General features: G+C 43.6%; 1 protein-coding gene across 6 annotated transcripts in view; it reads left to right on the forward strand.

Annotated features, from left to right (window-relative positions):
- Nucleotides 1-18,254, forward strand: part of ARHGEF28 (Rho guanine nucleotide exchange factor 28) — a 585,749-nt gene that overhangs the window by 539,431 nt on the left and 28,064 nt on the right. For all 6 annotated transcript variants that reach the window (XM_029574889.1, XM_029574896.1, XM_029574905.1 and 3 more), the window contains one exon: nt 7,797-7,900. In XM_029574889.1, coding sequence (XP_029430749.1) covers nt 7,797-7,900 — 104 coding nt within the window. The remainder of the gene's footprint in view (nt 1-7,796; nt 7,901-18,254) is intronic.

Below are 18,254 nucleotides of genomic sequence, written 5' to 3' on the forward strand. Positions count from 1 at the left end.
TTGGGATAGGCTGCAGCCCAGGCCCAGATCCAATGCCATGGCTGAAGCCTAGGCCCAGGCCAAAGCCTCAGTCTTGCATAGGCCAAAGTCATGTTAGGGTGTCACAACCTTGGACTCGAACTATGCAAAGCCGAGGCTTTGGCCTAGGCCGGAGTCCAGGCCCACCCCAGAGGCCTGATCCTGACGCCTGGGCTTCGGCCAGAGCCCAGGCCCAGGTCTGACACGTGACCCAGCCCAGAGGCCATGCCATACATCAACATGGTGCTGTCCACTGGGGTGAATGCACTGGAGTTAACTCCTGCATGACTCCAGTGCATGGTGTCAGTTGACATAGAAAAGCCAAAGAAAGAAGAAGCAGAAGAAAATTGCTGAGGCCCAGCCATCAGGACCTGGTATTGGGCCTGGGTCTGGGCTCTGGCCTAGGCCGAGGCCCTGGCATCTGGACCTAGCTTCTGGGTCAGGTCCTGGCATTGGGCTTGGATCTGGATCAAGACCCAGGCATTGGTACCCAGCCTCCATGCCATGCCATGGCATTGCACCTGGGCCTCGGGACCTGGCCTTTGTTGTGTACCCGATTCATCAGGTGATTTCATCTTAATTTTTCTGGGGTATCAGCCAACACTCTGATGTCAGGTAGACCTTGGCCAAGACCCCAGTGTTGCATTCAGGCCTAGGCCATGGCCCCTGCTTTGGGCCTCACTCTGTGCCCTAGACAAGGTCCCCCAGCTTTGGACTTGGCCTAGACCGAGGCGTTGGTATCATACTCAGGTGTAGGCTGCGGCCCCTGCTTTGGACTTGGACTGTATTCTAGGTGATGCCCCGGCCTCCAGCTTATGTATAGGCCCTGATGCATTAATTTAAAATAAATGGAATGAATCAATTTGTTTCATTTGAGAGCTACTGATTCTTTTTGGTTCCCCCAAATGAAACAAATTGTGCTTAATGTCGCATTTTGTGCATTTGTTTTAAACAAATGTACATCCATAATAGAAGGGTCAAAAACTTTTGCTTCATTCAAGGTCATCTTATGTTCTTATTCATTGAAGCAATTCAGATCTGCTCCGGACTCTTCTGCTGAGGAAGGATGCACATCTGCTGTGTGCTTTTCCTCTGCTTTTTGTTAGTGATGAGGATAGTTCATAAGGTGTTCAAGGATTGGGAATGACTCATCCTCATTGCTTTAGCATGGCTAGACAAATGTGCTTCTCTTATCTTGTCAAGTTGTTGATCTGCCCTCTGATTCCCCTGGGAATTAATCTAGCATTGCTGACACAGGAGAAGGGTCCTCTATGTCACCTGAACCTCCCCTTCCTCAACTTGATGGCATAGATGTTGAGTACTCAGTAGTATCTTCACTGTTACTATCAAAGGAGGTTGAGGACATTATGTTCTCAGCTAGGAAACCATCCAGTAGAATAGTGAATGCTTTTAAATGGAAGTGTTTCTCGATCTGGTATCAGTCAGGGTCTCTGAACCAATTTGCCTGATCTGTCATGGCTACTTCGACCCTGCTTGTTGACAGAGAAAATGAGTTTGTTTGCTGTAAATGGGATTCTCCATAGATAGCAGGATGAATTAGCCATGCTTAATACCTTCCCAACTTCCTGGAGATTCCTCTACCTAGCTAAAGCTAAGCTCTGCAATCGATTGAAGGGCTCATGAGGTAGTGCAGGCATGGAAACTCCAGTGCACACTCATTAATAAAACTTTACTAAGTACAGAGATGGGTCCATTCAGTGCTTTTGTATGACATCACTATGTGTCATGGCTAATTCATCCTGCTTTCTACAGAGATCCCTATTTACAATAAGCAAACCCCTGAATTGTTTATAAGTGTTTCTACTATATCTCTCTTCTCCTTTTTAAGATATACAGGTTTAGGTTCTTAAATCTCATCTCAAAGGACTTTCGATGCACACCTTGCACCATTTTGTTAGCCTTCATTTTATTTATTTATTTATTTATTTATTTATTTATTTATTTATTTTTAATTTTTATATACCGAAGTTCTTGTAGGGACTACAAATCACTCCGGTTTACATAAAACAAAGAACTGCTCAACAGAGATTTTATCTAAATCCTAAAACAGAGATTTTATCTAAATCCTTCCAATAGTATTCATTGCATTAGATAATTCTGATATATCTAGTTAAGTTTGATTAAATAATTGCCATAGTTATGTTTCAAATAATAAGTATATGCTGAAAACTTGTAATTTATGACAGCAGCATCATGTCTTTTGAAATATGAGTTTTTCATGACATCAGTGATGAATAAAGGTAGTGGTTCTTACAGGCATATTAACTAGAATAACCATCTATTGTATGAAGGGCATAATGAGCATATTCGAATGCAGTAGTTCTCAACCTTTTTTCTGTCGGGACACACCTGACAGATGATTCTCACATGCGTGACACACTGAACATGTGACCATCACGGGGCTAAATGTAAACATGCACTCTGCATTCCACAGGAACCCCCTTAACCCCCAACAATGGGTGCAGAGCAGAACTAGGACATTCCCCATTCAATTTACCATACAAAAAAAGATATTTCTGGTGACATCTCAATAACAGCAACATAAATACTCTCGCCTACCAGGTGCAATAGCCCTCCTTATGAAAAAACAGTAATTTACCACCAATGCATGTTCCATTGAGAAAACACGACAAATAATATTGATACAAAGAGCTACATGCTAGTAAAATACTTCACCTCGGTCACACCATAGAATCAACCTTCACCAAGTACTGATATTAATCTTATTTTATTTTGCTTTTATTTCATTTAGTTTTTAACTGTCTTACTATTGTATTTTGATTATTTTTATGGTTTTTTTTAAATCTGTTATATTTCTAATTCCTAATATGTCTGAATTGTATGAAATACTGTAATTGATAAAATGTATTTATTCTTTTATTATTATTATTTTTGAATTTTAAGTATTTTGTAAACCGTTGCGATGGAATATTTTCTTAATGACCATATATAAAATCTGATAAATAAATAAATAAAATGAATAAAAAATCCACTCTGCATTCTGTGCAAAACAAAAATATAATACCTGTCAGATTTCCAGGATCTGAAATAATGTACACAAATGTGCACAAAGTTACACCTGCATTATGGAACTCAAACAGTAACAACCCTACCTATGAAAAGGCAGCACTGCAAAAATTACTCTAGGCCCTAAACACCAATACATCTCCTATTATTTATTTATTTTTATTTATCTATTTATTTATTAGCTTTTATATATCGACATTCGTGGGTACATCATGCCGGTTTACAATATAACCGAAGGAGGAAATTATAAAAAACCAGGGTGGGGGGAGAGGGAGCAGATAGGAAGAGAGAAGGGGCAAGAGAAGAGAGGGAAAAACAGGAAGAGGGGAAAAGGAACAGTACCTGATGGAAAACAGAACATAATAAGTAGCATTGCAAATTATACACTCAGTAAGGGACTGTGTATAACCTTATACACTGTGGATTACCTTATAATAAATTATACACTCCAAAAAGTATTATATACAATAATATACATTATCTTTAACTAGTACATACAGGAGACACTATATATGACATTACAAATTATACATTCAGAAAGGCAACTATATATAGACTAGCAGGGTTGCTATAGGAAAAAGTAAGGTTTAAAGGATAGCGGAGGGGGGTAAAATAAAAGGGGTATAAAAGGGTTACTATAGGGAAAAAGGTAGAGTATAAGGTCAGGGGAAAGGGGTATAAATGGGGGTAAATAAGGAGGTGAAGAGAAATGGGAGACAAAACAGAGTATAATTAAAGGAATAAAGGAGAAGGCTATGAGTACATTAATGACAAAGGCTCTTTCTCTGAAGGAGTAGAGGGAGCAGAGGGACTACGTAGGATCCAGATCAGGGTAGGCCATTTTAAAGAGCCATGTTTTTAACCCCTGTTTTGAATTTCTGAATGCATGGTTCTAGTTGGAGCTCAAGTGGCATAGTGTTCCAGAGGGAGGGGCCTGCAATGGATAGGGCGCTTTCTCTGGTGGAGGTATGGTGAGCACATTTAAGGGAAGGGGTATAGAGGGTTCCTGAAAGTGCGGTTCTAATAGGACAATTGGAGGAGCGGAATCGAAGAGCATCCTCAAGCCAGGAGTGATTGTGGTTGTGCAGGGAGTTGTGAATAATGGTGAGGGTTTTGTATCTGATGCGAGAGGAGATGGGAAGCCAATGGAGTTCCTTAAGAATAGGGGTGATGTGGTCGGCTTTGTGTGTATTTGTAAGGATTCTTGCCATAGCATTCTGTAACATTTGCAGGGGTCTAATAGAGTACGGAAGGCCTAGAAGTAAGGAATTGCAGTAATCCATTTTTGATAACATTGTCGCTTGCAGGACTGTGTGGAAGTCTTGCGAATGGAGTAGGGGTTTAAGTTGTTTGAGGATATGGTACTTGAAAAATCCTCCCTTTATGATTGTGTTAATGTGGTTTTTGAAATTTAGTTGGTGATCTATGGAGACACCGAGATCTCACACGAAATAGGGAAAAGCATTTGAGGGAAGGGTGAGGTCACAAGCAGATGGTGGCGTCTGGTCAGGGTGATTTGAAATGATGAGGAGTTCAGTTTTGGAGGAGTTTAAAGCAAGGTGGAGGTTAGAGAGTAGGGAGTTAATGGAGACGAGGCAAGTTTCCCAAAACTTAAGAGATTTGGTGAGGGATTCTTGGATAGGGATGAGGATTTGGACATCGTCTGCATATAAGAAAAACTTAAGACCAAGGTCGGAGAGGAGGTGGCACAGCGGTAACAGAAATATATTAAAGAGCATGGAGGATAGTGAAGAGCCCTGTGGGACGCCTTGGGTAAGGAGGATGTGTGATGATTCGGAATTTGCAATTTTTACAGCGTAGCCTCTATTATTGAGGTAGGAAGAGAACCAGTGGATGGCTGTGCCTGAGATGCCAATCTCAGTTAGGCGGGTGAGGAGGATTTTGTGACTGATAATGTCGAAGGCAGATGAAATGTCAAGAAGGGCAAGGATAAAGGATTGTCCGTGGTCCATGCCCTTGAGGAGAGTGTCAGTCAGTGAAAGTAATAGGCTTTCCGTGTTACGAGACTTCCGGAAGCCAAATTGAGAGGGATGGAGAATATAATGTCTTCCAGATACTCAGAGAGCTGTGAATTGACTATCTTTTCTATAATTTTAGATATGAAGGGAAGGTTAGAGATAGGACAGTAGTTTGAAGGGTTGGTGGGGTCAAGGTAGGTTTTTTGAGTAGAGGCTTGACAATAGCAAGTTTGAGGGGGTCTGGGACTTTGCCATGGGAGAGGGAGCAGTTGATTATGTCGGACAGGGGTTTCGCGATGATGGAGGGAAAACAGAACAAGCCAAGCTGCGATAGATCCCTACCAAGAAACTACAAGCTCGCAGAACACCCTTAGCTGGGTCACACACGCAGAACACAGCCAGACCCTCACCAAATACAGAATAAAGTGACCATAAAGCTAATGTTTTTGTTTTTGCATTGTTTTACTGCATACAGAGTTTGGCTTCTTGTTGTTTCCAGTTCAGTTTTTGTCTCCACATTTCTATTTATACATTCCCCGAGAAATATAAAATAATTCTAAAACTAGAATATAATAAATGGTTCAAAACAACTGATAAAAAAATTTTTCAAAATTATTAAAAATTCTCCAAACACCAATAAAATGGCAGTCATTCATGAAAGATAAACTTAAAAAGCCACCGTTACTTACCCTCTCCAGTAACTCTCCTACTCCTTTCCCTTGTAGGCCAATAGCACATACCAGAAGCAGCAAGGGCTGCTGAAGCTCTGTCCTCATGCTCTTCTTCCTTAGGGCTCATGACTAGTCTATCTCACACACACACACACACACACACACACACACACACACTCACTCACTCACTCAACTCATACTCTCTCACTCTCACACCTGACCAGTTTCTCTCTTTCACACACACACTGGTCAGTCACCTGCCTGACCAGTTTCTCTCTTTCACACACACACAGTCACCTGCCTGACCAGTTTCTCTCTTTCACACACACACACAGTCACCTGCCTGACCAGTTTCTCTCTTTCTCACACACACACAGTCACCTGCCTGACCAGTTTCTCTTTTTCACACACACACACACACAGAGTCACCTGCCTGACCAGTTTCTCTCTTTCACACATACACACACATACACACTCACTCACTCACTCAACTCATACTCTCTCACTCTCACACCTGACCAGTTTCTCTCTTTCACACACACACTGGTCAGTCACCTGCCTGACCAGTTTCTCTCTTTCACACACACACAGTCACCTGCCTGACCAGTTTCTCTCTTTCTCACACACACACAGTCACCTGCCTGACCAGTTTCTCTTTTTCACACACACACACACACAGAGTCACCTGCCTGACCAGTTTCTCTCTTTCACACATACACACACATACACACACACACACACTCACTCACTCACTCAACTCATACTCTCTCACTCTCACACCTGACCAGTTTCTCTCTTTCACACACACACTGGTCAGTCACCTGCCTGACCAGTTTCTCTCTTTCACACACACACAGTCACCTGCCTGACCAGTTTCTCTCTTTCACACACACACACAGTCACCTGCCTGACCAGTTTCTCTCTTTCTCACACACACACAGTCACCTGCCTGACCAGTTTCTCTTTTTCACACACACACACACACACACAGTCACCTGCCTGACCAGTTTCTCTCTTTCACACACACACACACACACACAGTCACCTGCCTGACCAGTTTCTCTCTTTCACACACACACACACACACACACAGAGTCACCTGCCTGACCAGTTTCTCTCTTTCACACACACACACACAGTCACCTGCCTGACCAGTTTCTCTCTTTCTCACACACACACACACACAGTCACCTGCCTGACCAGTTTCTCTCTTTCACACACACACACAGTCACCTGCCTGACCAGTCTCTTTCTCTCACACATTTCTCTTACTTACACACACATTCTTTCATACACTTACACACATGCTGGCTCACTCTCTGTCGCCCTCACCCCCACCCACAGCACACAGCAGCTACAGCACAAGGTAGCCGGTATGCTGCTATTAAAAGCAGTGTCCTGACAGGCTGGAAACCAGCAGGAGTGACCTCCCCAGCCCCAGAACGCTAAAAAGGCAGCACTCAGCTGTTTGTTTGTGCTGCAATGGATTGCGCCTCAGAGCAATTAGCTGAGAATGTAATTCTATGCTTTTCTCACCACCCAAGCCTTTTTTTTTTTTGCAGTTTGATTATTATTATTCATTTTATATTTTCTTGCTGGTGTTGCGCTGGCGAGAGAAGGAGAGGTCAGAGCCAGGGGGAGGGCAGCGGCGCCGTACTCCTGCAGGCCCTGGCAAAATGGCTAGCCACCATCAAATGCGATTTCTGCAGCAGCAGCATACATGGCCTTTTCTTCTTCCCGCGTGCCCGGTAAACATCACTTCCTCTTCTGGGCCACAGGGGCGGGAAAAAGAAAAGGTCACGTTCCTGTTGCTGGCTTCCACAAACACTGCTGCCGTTCCCCTCTGGGCTTGAATGTGTAGATAGCCCAGGCAGGAACCAGCAGCATTGTTCGTCTCGCTGAAGTGAAAGGGGGGGGGGGGGAAGAGCAGCGGGTGCGTGACACACCTGCCGGTGCTTCGAGACACACTAGTGTGCCGTGACACACCGGTTGAGAACTGTTGTTCTAATGTACACAAGGTTTACTGTATGCATTCTGGTAGTGCATTTGTCTATTAATTCCTTATCTGTACACTTTTCAGCACTGATCACAGAAGAAAAAGAAAATGGAGAAGAAATCTGTGATTTTGATCCTAGCCTTGATCACATTTTAAATGAAGTGCAAGAATCTTATTTGGGAGACAAGGTAACTGTTGTATGTGAAAATGTGCATCACAATAGAATAGGCCACATGCTTTCCATCGTTAATGATGCTGCAAATTGAGTCAACTGCTACCTTCAAGAAAATGAAGTGCATCAATACAGATATGTAACAGAAACAGAAGGGAATTGTGACAGGCCATTTGAGATAATCACACTAAATTAGTTTTCTAACCTGCAGTATATATTAATTATAGTTGAACAACTACAAATAATATATTGCAAATAACGCCAGATAATTACCTATCTTACAAAAGGCAGTACAGCAGATTTAACATCCCTGTGACAGGATGAAATTATTATAAAAAAAAATGTTCTTATAACTAGAAATAGTTCAATAGGAAAAAATGTGTTGGGAGCTGATGCTCCTATAAACAGAATATTCTCATAATAAGAATTCATTTAAGTAGAAGACAATCTGTTCTGAATATCAGTGACATGATGAACTTATTTGTACTGACGTATTATAGACCACAAAGTTCTGCAAAATCTTTGAAAAGAATACAAATGCAGTTACCCAGAAACACACAGTCATAGCATATGCAGCAGTATATTATGGTACGGTGCTAGCACCACCATAAATATGGCTGTAATGTCATGTCTGTGTTGAATTGTGATAGTCATTCACTCAGTTTTGCTAAGAAAAAGCTTACCTTATACTAAAAGTAGATACATGTAGCATCTGAAACTGTCCTTATCTTTGTTCCAAACTTCAGATAAAATGATTCAGTCGATGATAAAAACATATTGGCACATTCATAAACTCTGAGGTCCATATTCAGACAGCTAGTGAGCAGGTAGGTTATATTTATATAGTTGCCTAGTTAACTTTACTCAGATATTCAGTGGAACACAGCCGGTTATGTGTTCCACTGAATAAACTCAGATAAAGTTTAAGTTGTTCAGATAGCTTTTATCACTTCAAGCATGACAAAACTTGCCCAGATATGCTGAATGTCAGTATTATCCAAATAAGTTAGACCCACTCAGGAAGATCTTTGATTTATCAGGTTTTATCCACCTAAAAACTTGCCCAGATAAATCAGTGGAGGTTGGTACAGCAGGAAATTCAGATCCCCATGGTTTGCCCAGGTAAGTCCCGACCTTAGCTAGACAAATAATTTGAATATGGATCTCTCTATTATATATGTATTTATTTAAATGCCTTCTAGTTCGCTTCTTCTAAAAAATTTTGTCTACTGCATATAAACACAAATACAACAAACATAAAAATTGTAACACATAATAATATAAAACCATATTAATTAAAAGCACCCCTAAAAACTAAAGCTTTTACACACTTCTTGAAGATCTTTGTCACCTTGCACCTAAACTTTAGTTGTAAAGCTGTTCCAAAAGGAGGGGCCAGCAAAAGAAAAAGCCCTCAATCTAGTTTGCTGAAGCTTGTAGTCATGTACAGAAGGAATCATCAAAATTTGTGTATCTTATGAGGGCAGCAGATGTGTTGGAATACATTATTGCAATTTAATGACTGTGAAATTCTGAAATGTCGTCATTTTCAGGCACAGTACCATCATCAAGCGCAATGTACTGTATATAGTGTGCTTATCAATGTGGATATTCAGACTTGTATGGTATTTCTTAATGTAATGATGGTGTTCCTAGTAATATAGTATTTCTATATGTTGACACTCATTGCAACTTTTTTTTCATAGAATATCAGGTTTTAGGTAACCCTTTTGCTTCCACTCAGTTTAGTAAAGGCTAGTTAACTCTTGAGTCTTACAAGACTTCATACTAATATGAATATTGATATGAATATTCATAAAAATACATGCTAATTATTCATGCCAGCTTTCTTTGCAATTGAATATCACCTTGTAAAACTGGTCAGCATTATCAGGCATGCCAACAAAAATAGTAACCTATGAACTATGAAATGCCAGTGTTGTACCTGCTGCCCTGATGCAGCTAAAAGGCCCAGGCAAAGTACAGGAACTTCATTTCCTCCAACAAGGGCTATCTAATGCTTTAATCTTTCATTGTCATAAGAGTGGGCATATTGATGAAGGTGTTTATAGCAATACAATATCACCATGGAGGTATACATCAGCAGGAATGCTAACCCATTAATCACAGAAAGGTAGGTCATTATCTTGTGCCTTCAGCCATGTCTGCCAGGGAGGGCTACCAAAGATCTTGATGTTCTGTAGTTCAATGGTTGGCCACATTGATGACATTGATTATAATAATTTGGTATTGCTATGCAGATTAATTATGAATGTTGATGTCCATAATGGTACAGTGTGATACAGTACACGGATGGAAAAATATTTCAGTTGATGAATGATATGGGTATTATGGACTCAAAGCCAGGAAATGTATTATAAAATCTTGATTTACAGGAATATTCTAGGTCTAAAACTCATAAACCCAATGAAATTCATAGGAGAAAATACAAGATCAATATTACAGAGGTGCCAGTGCCAAGCGACTATTCTGTTCTACAGCTGGAGATGCAGAAGATCATCAAGGGTACAAGTACATCTTCTTGCTCAAGTTCCATTATATTACAGTCTTAAGACAGAGAGATGTTTTCAGTTTTACTTAGTTTTCTTCCAAGGAAGGTTTCCTTTGTACATTTGTCCAGGTATAATTGTTGCGATGCTGCCCGCGGGCCTAGCCGCGAGCAGCCTCTTACCTCCGCCAGCCAGCCAGCTCCTTAACACCATCTTCGCGGTCAGGAGACCGCCCACATGCCGATCCTACACGGTGGGCCTTGCTGCCTTGCTTCCATGCGGCCGAGAGGCCGCCGTTCCCTTTGCGGCCTGGAGCCGCCGCTGCCGCACTCTCTCTCACGGACAGGAAGCCACCACCAACGTCCTCTCTTCTTCGCAGCAGGTGGCGCTGATGCCACGGCCCAGAACATCCGCCCTCATCGCTGCTTCTCGCAGCAGGATGCCACTGACAAGGCCTTCTTCATGGCTTAGAAGCCGCCGCCAAAGCCGCTCCTCTTCGCAGCTCAGAAGCCGATGAAGCCGCCGTACCTTCCGCGGCTAGGAGGCCACCTCGAAGTTCCTCACCACGCGGCCTGGAGGCCGCCGCCATCCATGTTCTCTTCTGTGGCCAGGAGGCCGCCCGGAGCTCCTCTTCATGCAGCCTGGAAGCCGCCATCATCTTCTTACTTCAACAGCAGGAGCTGCCTCCGCTTCAGGCCTGCTTCCCCTGTGTAGCATGTGCGCTCTCCCAGGTCCTGCCCTTCTCCTTAGGCGGGAGGTCGCCCTCTCTTCTGTATTTAAAGAGCCAGTTATTCAGAGCTCCTCCTAGTGATGTCATCAAGGTGTTCCTCTTCATCCCTATAAAGAGGGCCTGTCTTCATTCTAGCTTTGTCTTTGCAAGGAGTGAGTTCCTGAGTTGGACTGCTCCTGGATCCTCCATTCCAGCTCCTTGGTCCAGGAGTCTCTGATGATGTCCTCTCTACTTCTTCAAGGCATTCTGTTCCTCGTTGCTTTCGTCCATGATTCCTGTACATCCATTGTCGTCTTTGTTCTGTGTTCTGGTCTCTCGACAGATCCCGTTCTCTCGTCTCCAGTTGTCTGGATGTCCACGTTCCTGATGTCCTTTCATCTCCAGTTGTCCTGAGGTCCATGTCTCCCGATGTTCTGATGTCCATGTCTCCCGATGTCCTGGCATCCCTCCATCTCTTGATGTTTCTGATGTCCATGTCTTCAAGTAGTCCCTGATGTTCCAAGTCCCGATGTTCCTAGTCCTGATGTTCTCCTTCATAGCAGCCTGCGCCTCTGGAGGCCCTTGCTTTTAGAGTTTCAAGTTCTGAGTTCTAAGTTTTTAATCCTGAACTTTGTTTCCCGTCCCGGCCTCAGAGGGTCTTGGGGCTGCTTCTTCCCTGACGTCTGTTCGGATGTCCATTGTCAGGTCCCGATCCTATATAGTTCACTTGCCCCAGATCTCATCTTCAGCTGACCAATCTTAGGATTAATTCCATCCTATCCGGTGTCCGCTTTCCAGGTGGCTGGAGTCCTCTTCCAGCAGGATTGTCTTCGAGCACTGCCCGGACTTTCCAAGTCCTTGTCTGAGCCCTTCCAAGTTCCAAGTCCTCGTCTGCGTCCTTCCAAGTTTCAAGTCCTCGTCTGAGTTCCAAGTTCTAGTACCATCACCTGTCCTTGACCTCTGTCCATCCTGCCGCATCTGCCACTCCCTAGTGGCAGGTCCGAAAGGGCTATCGAGTGGCCGGAGGGCTACCCCAGAGACCAGCATTGCATTGCTGGGTCTCTACCGGTGTGTGCAGGTTCAGCGGAGGTTAGGGCATGGTGGCCAGTCCATTCCTCCCAAGCTAGGACACGTCTTGCCTGCCACGACGCTTCTACGGGGCTCCTCTCTACAGTTGCGTCGTGGTCCATGGGCACTCCTCCATGGAATCGGGAGCGCTCCCTCCTATGAATTCCAACACTAATATTATGATGTCATCTAAGAGGTTCTTCACTATTCAGAGTTGTTCTGCCACGTGATTATCACTGGAGCTATAAAGCTTAAAAATGGTCTACAAATAGTAGGTGCAGTATTACCCTGGCAGGTCATTAGTGTCTCTGAAATTAAGGCTAAATCTGTAGCCCAAGGAGATAATAAGAGTAGGGAGTGACTTCATTGCCAGACAGAACAAGACTGATGACGGAATCTTCCTGAAATATTTCTCTCTGGATCTCAATGCTAAAAATGACAAATTGTCTATCTTCGTTGTTCAGGTGAAGTGTAGTGGTTTCATTTCTTGCTGTGTCACTATACATACTTACCACAAGAGGGCTGTCTATGACAAGCAAAATGTTAACATATTTGATTACTTCTGACATTTTGGGTTTATTTTAAATGTTAAATTTCTCTAAATTATGTTATGTTTAGCAATACACCTTCTGGTGATTTAATTGATTCCAATTTGATCACCCATCATTCCCAGAGTATCCCAGCAGATTACAATAAAATCATTAAGGGATGTTAGAAGAATTTCTGACAATTTTATTCACCATCTTGAGCAAATAAATGTAATTGTATCCTATATTTTTAAAAATGCATTAATCTCAGCAACCCCAAGTAAATCTAATTTACAGGACCTTTTATGCCTGCCCCTCCTCTCCAGCACATGCTACATTGTTTACTTCATTACAGCATATTTAGATGCATTACCTCTTTTTGGACATGCAAAGCCACTCTGACATTAGCAACATTAAAGTCAAGCTATAGCTTGACTTTAATGCGCAGTGTGGGCATGAAGCCAAAAGAACACTTGCCCATACTGGCTCACTGTATCTCCTAAATACTCTCTGAAATGCTCAGACAAGCTCCATCACAGCAGGACACGTGTAGAAAACCTCTATTAGCCTTAAACAGTAAACTGACAATACCTTAGAAAGCTTGAAGGACTGCGGTCATGAAAGACCAACCAAAACCTAAACAAAAAAAGACAAAATACGGTACTTTGTCCATGTCTATACTGAGGTTGATAATCCAAAGTTTTGTCTGGGTAACTTCGGCAGTTACCCAGACCAAACTTTGTTTTTTTTTAAATTTCCCTATGTTCAGGAGGTAAATTTTGTCCAGGCAAATTGTAGACCGGACGCAATTTGCTGCATAAGAAGAGGTAGGGATGGAGGCATTCCAGGCGTGCAGTAAGACTGTAGCTGGACACCACTGATATTCCTTGCCTTTATCCTAAAGATATCTGAACATGTCTGGTCAAGGTGAAGGGCAGACCTAATTTAACTTTATCCAGATATATTCAGCAACAGTTTATATCCAGGTAAAGTTAGCAGTATCCCCAGCATTCCTAGTTCTAACCCCTATGTGCAATATTTGCACTTGAGATGGCAAAGAGCACCTTTCTCATCCTCCAAAGAAACAGCATTACACTTTTTTCAGTGCTGGTTGACATGACATAAGACTTAAATCAGGCCAAAAGGAAGGTAAATGCGAATAGATGCAATGGAATTCCTTTATAGAAAAGCATCTGAAAAAAGCAAAATCAAGCACAGTCCCAGGAAAACAAGCAAAAGATCCAAAACAAAATATAAACAGGGAAACATCCATAGTCTGATCCACTACCCTCTCACAAGTAGGAAATGTGGACAAGGAAATAAAAAACTTTGGCTACAAATGTACTTAAAATCTCTAAAGCACTGAGATCCACTCTAGCCACTGGTAGTGAGTCAAAATATGGAGGATTTCTTACTTACCAACCCCTTCTACAGTGGTTTTGGAGCCAATACTGAGTGAGGCAAGAGAAACCACAAAACAGATCCTCTATAACATTTAACCAAAAAAAAAAAAATGCTGCAGCAGCCTTAAGGCTCCTCTGCTCTTGAGCAGACAAGCGCCTACCACTGCAACAGCCTCCAATGGAGGTATTGTAGCAAAGTGCTATGCCCATCTAACTTACACTGATGGATCTTAAAACTAGGCTCTAAGAGATAGAAATAGACAAACCCAGTGAGATCGTGTATTTCAATTGTATTGTTTAGTGAATACAATGCCTTTATAAATGTTTCTTGTCCAAGTTCCCTCAAGATGTGATGAATTTTTCTTTAGAAAAATATGTGGTTAATATGGTGTTATGTTTGATGGCTATACATCCTAATCAAGTTATTATTGATTGTATATTTGAAAAATTTGAGAAATAAAAAAACCCAAAAACTAGGCTAAATGTCTAGAGGAGATCCCAACAGGGTCTCTACACATGGAAGATAGATGTTGTATGCTGCATGCTAAGTAGCATACAACAAAGATCTTGCTTAGTTTGAGTGGAGCAAGGGGAATGAAAGCTCCAGTATGGCCTAGAATGCAAAACCAGCTTTTCAGAAGATCAAAGTCAGAAGAAGATGGAAGAGAGTTAGCAGCCAGGCCAACAGGGTATAACAGTTATCACCTACAAACTCAGAAAAGAAAATGGCACACCAATTAAATGCTAGAAGTTATGAAGACATCTCAAACACTACTGAAGTATGCATTGATTCTGGCACTTACCCAGTAGAACTCTGTCCCCTAGATCTTTATTAGAGATGTGAATCGTGTCCTCGATCGTCTTAACAATCGATTTCGGCTGGGAGGGGGAGGGAATCGTATCGTCGCCGTTTGGGTGTTTAGAGTATCGTGAAAATCGTTAAAATCGTGAACTGGCACACTAAAACCCCCTAAAACCCACCCCCGACCCTTTAAATTAAATCCTCCACCCTCCCGAACCCCCCCCCCCCAAATGCCTTAAATCACCTGGGGGTCCAGCGGCGGTCTGTAGCTAAATTGGGGGAAGGGGGAGGGCAGGAAAACCGGCACACTAAAACCCCCTAAAACCCACCCCGACCCTTTAAATTAACTCCCCCACCCTCCCGAAACCCCCCCCCCCCCCAAATGCCTTAAATTACCTGGGGGTCCAGCGGCGGTCCGTAGCTAAATCGGACCGCCGCTGGACCGCCGCTGAACGACCTCCTGCAGTCGATCTCCTGCCGGTGCCATTTTCCGTACGGAAAATGGCGCCGGCCATACGCGTATGGTCCGGAACCCCCGCTGAACGACCTCCTGCAGTCGATCTCCTGCCGGCGCCATTTTCCGTACGGAAAACGATTCGCGGCAGGAGATCGCTCCCGGACCCCCGCTGGACTCCCAGGGACTTTTGGCCAGCTTGGGGGGGCCTCCTGACCCCCACAAGACTTGCCAAAAGTCCAGCGGGGGTCCGGAACGACCTCCTGCAGTCGAATCGTGTTGGTCTATGGCCGCCGCCATTTTGCGCCACCATTTTGCAAAATGGCGGCGCAGAATGGCGCCGGCTGAAGACAACACGATTCAATTGCAGGAGGCCGTTCCGGACCGCCGCTGGACCCCCAGGTAATTTAAGGCATTTGGGGGGGGGGGTTCGGGAGGGTGGGGGATTTAATTTAAAGGGTCGGGGGTGGGTTTTAGGGTGTTTTAGTGTGCCGGTTTTCCTGCCCTCCCCCTTCCCCCGATTTACGATTTTTTGACGATAAATCGGGGGAATTGGTATTGTATCGTGGCCCTAACGATTTTTGACGATTTAAAATATATCGGACGATATTTTAAATCGTCAAAAAACGATTCACATCCCTAATCTTTATCACATACAGTCACAGAAGGGACTGTGCCTTACAAAATGGGATTTATGGCAGGACCTAGGAAACTTGGCCACTACATCTGTGATCAGCAAACAATGGTTTTAGCATACCTGAATGATCAGACTGTAATAACACTTATCGCCCGAATTTTAAAAGCCTGGTATGCGTAAAAGTCATGGGCTCCTTAATTGGAATGGATTGGGATGCAACTGGGAATCAGACGATCGTGTCACCGTGCATATTTTTCAAAACAGCCCCCCCCCCCCCCCCATGCGCGGAGAAGGCCACCCGCCCACACATGAACGCACAGACATTAAAATCTGGTGCGCATGTGCGTGCGGAAACCGTATTTTATAACATGCGTGTGCTAATGCACGCACACATTATAAAATAGCTGCGTCCATGTGCATGCACCGGGAACCAAGCAGATGTTTTAAAATCGACCCCTATGGCTCCAGTAGTTTACTTCCTGAGCTCTTAGAAAAACCAGGAGATATAATGCAGTTAAGCACATGGATGCAATCAATAACTCCTATCTTCTTAGGGAAATGTGCTATTTCCTAGAAGCTTCTTTCAATCTCCCTCCTTTTCTGCTCAGTATTGAGATACTGGATGGATGTAGGTATCTTTGATAAGAAAATTGGTGAAAGAAAGCCATAAGCAGTCTGGGGTTTTTTTTTACCTGCTACAGAAGTAAGCCATCAAGAACTTCTGTAACGTAGAAGCTACACAAACCATATGTGACTGTGAGGGAGTGTACAGAAAACACACTCAGTCTTTCTTAAAGGACTGGGCACAGCTGTCCCATCCGGTCTTCTTTAAGGTCGAGACCCACAAGGAATCCTGAGTGAAGAGAGGAGCCTTTCACCAGAGTGTAAGACCTCAGGGCCTAGAAGGGTTAAGCAGGTCCCGGGGAACAGACAGAGACCCAGCACCATATGAGAAGATCTGCTATGTTTAAGGTTTGAGAGTGACATTAAGTTAAGACCTGCTATGTTTAAGTTTGGGACTTGCCTGAAGTCAATGTGAGCTGCCTACATTGATAATTTTGCTTGTACTGTCCTTTGGGTATTTGTGAGACACTTGAACTTCAAGGTGAGCTGCCTAATTTGTTTTGTTGTGCATTTCTTTCTGTTTAACTTTAAGTAAACTGCACTTAAGAAACAACTAGATTCTGCTTCCTTTTTCCTCTGGCTGTTCCCAAGCCACTACTGCTTGAGTTACAATAGTGACCATTAGTAAATTGAGCCTCTAACCTCTTTACACACAATGGGGTAGATTTTACAAATCTACGCGCGCGCGTACTTTTGTTCGCGCACCAGGCGTGAACAAAAGTACGCGGGATTTTATAAGATACATGCGTAGCCACGCGTATCTTATAAAATCTGGGGTCGGCGTGCGCAAGGGGGTGCACATTTGTGCACGCAGCACGCGCCGAGCCCGGCGCACGCTGCCCGTTCCCTCCGAGGCCGCTCCGAAATCGGAGCGGCCTCGGAGGGAACTTTCCATTCACCCTCCCGCACCTTCCCCTACCTAACCCACCCCCCTGGCCCTATCTAAACCTCCTCCCTACCTTTATCTTAAAAGTTACTACTACCTCCGGGCAGTAGCAACTTATGCGCGCCGGCTCGGCAGGCCCCGACACAGGCCGCTGTGTCGGGGCACTCGGCCATGCCCCCGAAACGCCCCCGAGCTGGAAACACGCCCCTGGACACGCTCCGAAAATGCTGCGTCACTCCCGACACGCCCCCCCAGGCAAGCCCTGGGACTTACGTGCGTCCCGGGGCTTGCGTGCGCCGCCAAGCCTATGCAAAATAGGCTCGGCACGCGCAGGGGGTTTTAAAAGGGTTACGTGCATACCTTATGCGCGACTTTTCCCAGAATCAAGGATACCAAACAAATTATACTTTTTTATTTTGGAATTATTCTGTTTTGTTGAAAGGTCAAATAATACCTTTATTGTTTTGGTGAAGATTTTGAAGGTATTCAGTTCCAGCCTCTTGAAGTTGGAGATCTTTTAATTTTATAGGTAAAATAAAACAAATCATCCAATCTGCTGTACATAATAGTATATTTAAGTATTATACAGTATCACTATCTTTCTCATGAAATGTATTTTTTTAATATATGCCAAAATATATTGAGGTCCATTTTCAGTCACAGTCCGGATAGCAAAGTTGCAGCTGCACTATTGAATATAGCCAGCTGTCTTAAAGTTAGCTGGCTAACTATAGCCGGCTAAGTTTAGGG

The sequence above is a fragment of the Rhinatrema bivittatum genome, chromosome 1 (genome assembly GCF_901001135.1).
Source record: "Rhinatrema bivittatum chromosome 1, aRhiBiv1.1, whole genome shotgun sequence".
In the NCBI taxonomy this organism is placed as follows: Eukaryota; Metazoa; Chordata; class Amphibia; order Gymnophiona; family Rhinatrematidae; genus Rhinatrema; species Rhinatrema bivittatum.